The sequence below is a fragment of the Carcharhinus amblyrhynchos genome, chromosome 21 (assembly GCF_965287045.1).
Source record: "Carcharhinus amblyrhynchos chromosome 21, sCarAmb.v2.hapA, whole genome shotgun sequence".
Taxonomy (NCBI): domain Eukaryota; kingdom Metazoa; phylum Chordata; class Chondrichthyes; order Carcharhiniformes; family Carcharhinidae; genus Carcharhinus; species Carcharhinus amblyrhynchos.
In genome coordinates, this window is record NC_137344.1 from 20,587,689 (window position 1) to 20,592,438 (window position 4,750).

Consider the following 4,750-nt stretch of genomic DNA (forward strand, 5'->3'; position numbering starts at 1 on the left):
ACCAATGAGGGACGGTGAGGGAGGGGCGCGCGCGATCTGCTTGATGTCTGGGGGAGAAGGGGGCGAGGGCGGAGGGGGGGAAGAGTAACGGCACTCGGCTGGCAAGGCGCGTGCGGCGGCCTCTCGCCCAATGGCAGCACGAGCTGGTGAAAGATACCCAAATATGGGCATGTCTGTGCAATGTGCGCGCGGCCGCGGGGCGAGGGGAGGGGGCGGGGTCTGGTTCCATTAGAGAGTGGGGCGAGGGTGAGAACGGTCACAGTCACTCCGGCAGCTCCAGGGGACAGGACGTGTGTGTAGCAGTGGTCTGCCCAAGAACAAACCTAACCAGGTAAAAAGAAAAACGTTACAGACTGTTAGTAAGTGTGGGATAAGAAAACCGTTAAGTTGGCCATTTCTACAAAATTGGCAGGGTTTTCTCTTGAAGTCTCGTTTGAATAATTAGCCTTTTTCTTTAAATTTTTGATACCTGCATCCACCCAACCTGTGTGTCTATGTGAGTTTAATTTTTGATTTAAGATCTGCAAGTTAAAATTGTTGTAAGTAGCCTGAGAAATGAGTTTTTAAAGATGAGCAAATAATGATTAATTGGCCTTTTTCATCCTCCTGATCTTGGATTTGCAAGTTTTTTTTAAAAAAAACTGGTGTTCTAAGGATTTTTTTTTCTTTTTGAAATGGGAGTTTGGGAAAAGCAAGAGAAAATTTAAAATGGTGGCTGTGTGGGAAACTAGGCTAAACTGGTGAGAATCAGTGGAAGAATCTATTGTCATGGGAAAATGGTGTGCTTAAAATTATCACTGGGTGAGAGAATGGTGTGCTTTAAAATTTATCACTGGAAGCTGAATGTTTCAGTGTACAGTTGAAATACTAATGTCTTTGTGCTGTTGATCTATTGTAGCCAAATTCCTTTTTGTGGTAACTTGTGAATATCTAGAAATAAGGTGTGTGTGTGTGTGTGTAAGATGTGTATGTTCCTGTAATGTGCTTTTTGAACCATTCACTCAATGCTTAAGAAACATATGAATGGGTAACTTCCCTTTTTGGGGAGGGGTGAATGAAATCCTTTGGGTAGGATGTGGGGTGAAATTATTCACACTTGACTAGTGGTGAAATGGCTTGGGTGGGGCAGGTACATGGGGCTTTATCCCTGAAAACTGTGTGTGGCTGAGAGAGTAGGAAGGTGTGGTATGTTCAGGGAAAAAAGGGACACTTGGCTGTGCAGAGTTATTTTAAATCCAGTCTGAAGTGCTGCAGTGGAACAAAGGACAGGTACTGGGATCTCTTCAGTGAATGGGAGGGGTTTGGAATTGGGATATGTTAACTGACACTTAGTAAAGTTGAAGCTGCTTGAGGGGGGTGGGGTCAATCCTTGCTAGACTCAAACTGTATCCTTTTATGGAAGTGTTCAATCTGATTAGCTGAGCCATGGATGACATTGTTCTCTAGCCAACGCACCATGGCATAGAATTGATTTGAAGAAAATCTGTCTACTAAAGTTTTAGTAATTGTGGTGTCCTCAAGTAAATTCTAAGGAAGCATTTTAGTCCTTTTCTTGCTTGCACTTTTTTCCTCCAGACGAATACTAAGTGAGTAGAACTTATGGGTTTGTAATGTCTGTAATTTGTCTGCTGTACATATTCCAATGAGTCTAAACAGTTATTTTTTTTCTTAGTCAAAATGGCAGATGATGAGATTGCAGCGCTTGTCATAGACAATGGCTCCGGTATGTGCAAGGCTGGGTTTGCTGGTGACGATGCTCCCCGTGCTGTGTTCCCTTCCATTGTTGGACGCCCAAGACATCAGGTAGATTTTCAGAACAAATTTAAAAGCACTGATGTGCAGACTAAGTTCTGTGCTCTTTAGCTTGCATGTCCCTAGTGTTGAGGCTGAATTCCTTTTCTGCAATTAAATGGTCATGCTTTGCAGCACCTAGACTTGATCTTTTACTGATAACTGGTTGTTCCTGCTTCCAGGGTGTGATGGTTGGTATGGGACAGAAGGATAGCTATGTAGGTGATGAGGCTCAGAGCAAGAGAGGTATTCTTACTTTGAAGTATCCCATTGAGCATGGTATTGTCACCAACTGGGATGACATGGAGAAGATTTGGCATCACACATTCTACAATGAACTCCGTGTTGCTCCAGAAGAACACCCTGTCCTGCTCACAGAAGCTCCCCTGAACCCCAAAGCCAACAGAGAAAAGATGACACAGGTAAATTTTGTTCATTATTGTGTACATAATTCCATAAACTTTTCCATGTATTTTTCTTTCTTATTCTCCTGAACCTAATAATTGTTTCAATATTTCCAGGATGCTCTTCTGCTTCTGGAATTTCTCCCCTGAAGTCTCCAGGTTTCTTTTCTGCTTCATCTTTTGTGTTTGGTTTCTGTCTGCCACCTTTCTGAGTTGCATTTTTCCATTCTTATTCTGCATGTTGGCATGCTAACAAATTCAAGTGTGCAGCGAGTTGATTACTTCACATCGCTGAAATTCACTTTCTCTTTTAGATCATGTTTGAGACCTTCAACACCCCGGCCATGTATGTAGCCATCCAGGCTGTGCTGTCCCTGTATGCCTCTGGTCGCACCACAGGTATTGTTATGGACTCTGGTGATGGTGTTACCCACACTGTGCCCATTTATGAGGGTTATGCCCTTCCCCATGCCATTCTGCGTCTGGATCTGGCTGGTCGTGACCTGACAGACTACCTCATGAAGATTCTGACCGAGCGCGGGTACTCATTCACCACCACAGCTGAAAGGGAAATTGTCCGTGACATCAAAGAGAAACTGTGCTATGTAGCCCTGGACTTCGAACAAGAAATGGCCACTGCTGCTTCGTCCTCTTCTCTGGAGAAGAGCTATGAGCTTCCTGATGGTCAGGTCATCACCATTGGTAACGAACGATTCAGATGTCCTGAGGCCCTGTTCCAGCCATCCTTCTTGGGTATGTATTTAAAGATCAAACTTGATCTAGAAATTTTGAATTTGACCCAAAGAACTGGGAAATGCCATTTGACTATCAGAACCCATGCTTCTGGTGCTACCATTTTAACACTTGGTGGGCTACCATCTCAGGAGCTGTTTTAAACTCCTGACATTCTGATAAATTGGCACAAGCTGACATTTTGTTGTAAGTGTGCCTGATAGGACGGACTAACAACTTTTTATTTGCCTTGCAGGAATGGAGTCTTGTGGCATCCATGAAACTACTTTCAACTCTATCATGAAGTGTGATGTTGATATCCGTAAAGACCTATATGCTAACACAGTATTGTCTGGTGGTACCACCATGTACCCTGGAATTGCTGATAGAATGCAAAAAGAAATCACAGCCCTTGCACCCAGCACCATGAAAATCAAGGTGAGTTTTCTACTTTTTGGCTTGGAACTGTAGCAATGGCCTATTCCCAAGATCATTCATAAATAGGCTGCACCATGGGTATAAATAAATGGCCTCTTGGGATGGGAGAAGAAATGAACAGTATACCTCTGTTCACAATGCAAATTGAGGTATGCAAACCATTCCAGTGAGGGACTATGAAAGGTTCTCCTGTCAATGCAGTACTATAATTGGGTTGGGATATATGCACCATTTACTTGTAGCTTTTGCTTATCTGATCTTTCAATTGTTTCCTTTGTTTTACTAGATCATTGCTCCACCTGAACGTAAATATTCTGTCTGGATTGGAGGTTCCATTTTGGCTTCCCTGTCCACCTTCCAGCAGATGTGGATCAGCAAGCAGGAATATGATGAGTCTGGCCCATCCATTGTGCACCGCAAATGCTTCTAAATGGACTGCAAGCAGATGCATAGCATTTGCTGCATAACTTTGAAAAGGAAGAGTAATTTTTTTTTGCCCAGGCAATTACACCTCATACTAGCCTCATGAAACTGGAAGAAAGAGCCTACTTGTAAAGAAATTACCATCATTCAGAAAGCTAGTATGAAGTGTTTTGAAAGGAGCACTGTTGGATTGTTCAATAATCACCTTTCTGTCTTGCTGCCATTCTTGCAGGGTTTGAAACATATTGCATTTCAGGCCTTACCACCCTGCTGTTCTATTGTTTTCTCAGCAGTTCATGGGGCTGAAACTTGAGTTGCAAAAAAAGTTGCATTTACACCTGTAAATTTATGCATCTGAGTTAATTTATGTAAGATTTCTTTTTGTACGTTGCCTTAATGTTCATTTTCACATCGTAGAAAACCAAAATTTGTAAGTCATCTGGATGTTGACTATTGTAATGCCCAACTGACATTTCATTTTTGAGGGAAAACCAAGTAAAGTACCATAGAAACTGACTAGTTTCTTCGTCTTTTTTTCGTTGCCTGTACACACATGAATCAAACAGTAGGGTATTGCTTTCACAATTGGGAGTTTGGTAATTTCTCCATGGATACTTCAGGTACCTTTGCCCACTGGTAATGTAAATTTTATGATTAAGAAATGCCCATTTAACTGAGTAAATGGGAGGAAAGTTTAGGTGAAGAGAGCACATGAGAATGGGCAGGTAGGAGTGAGCTTATGGAAAAGAAATCTAATTTGAATACAACTGCTTTAGATGGGTGTGTAAAGTAAAAACAGGATGGACATTTAAGTGGATGGCTCTAACAGTAAAGTTGAAAGTGTGCATAAGATATGTCTTAGTGGTAGGAACAATTTGAGTTGAGTAGCAGGGCCAAAAGCTAAACAACTGAGTTTGAAAGTACTGATGTGTCAACTCATTCAAGAGTATAGGGAATGGACT

The 4,750-nt window shown here is 42.2% G+C and overlaps 1 protein-coding gene across 2 annotated transcripts; it reads left to right on the plus strand.

The window, feature by feature from the left end:
- Window positions 1-237: 237 nt before the first annotated feature.
- LOC145356704 (actin, cytoplasmic type 5) lies at window positions 238-4,304 on the plus strand. 2 transcript variants are annotated; one of them, XM_080209599.1, is made up of 6 exons: window positions 238-331; window positions 1,673-1,803; window positions 1,974-2,213; window positions 2,510-2,948; window positions 3,184-3,365; window positions 3,652-4,304. In XM_080209599.1, exons 2-6 carry the CDS (start codon window positions 1,678-1,680, stop codon window positions 3,793-3,795), a joined length of 1,131 nt encoding a protein of 376 aa, XP_080065725.1. In that variant the 5' UTR covers window positions 238-331; window positions 1,673-1,677; the 3' UTR covers window positions 3,796-4,304. The 2 variants fall into 2 exon arrangements, with proteins under 2 accessions (XP_080065725.1, XP_080065727.1); XM_080209601.1 differs by lacking the exons at window positions 238-331; window positions 1,673-1,803; window positions 1,974-2,213 and adding an exon at window positions 2,304-2,354.
- Window positions 4,305-4,750: the final 446 nt, after the last annotated feature.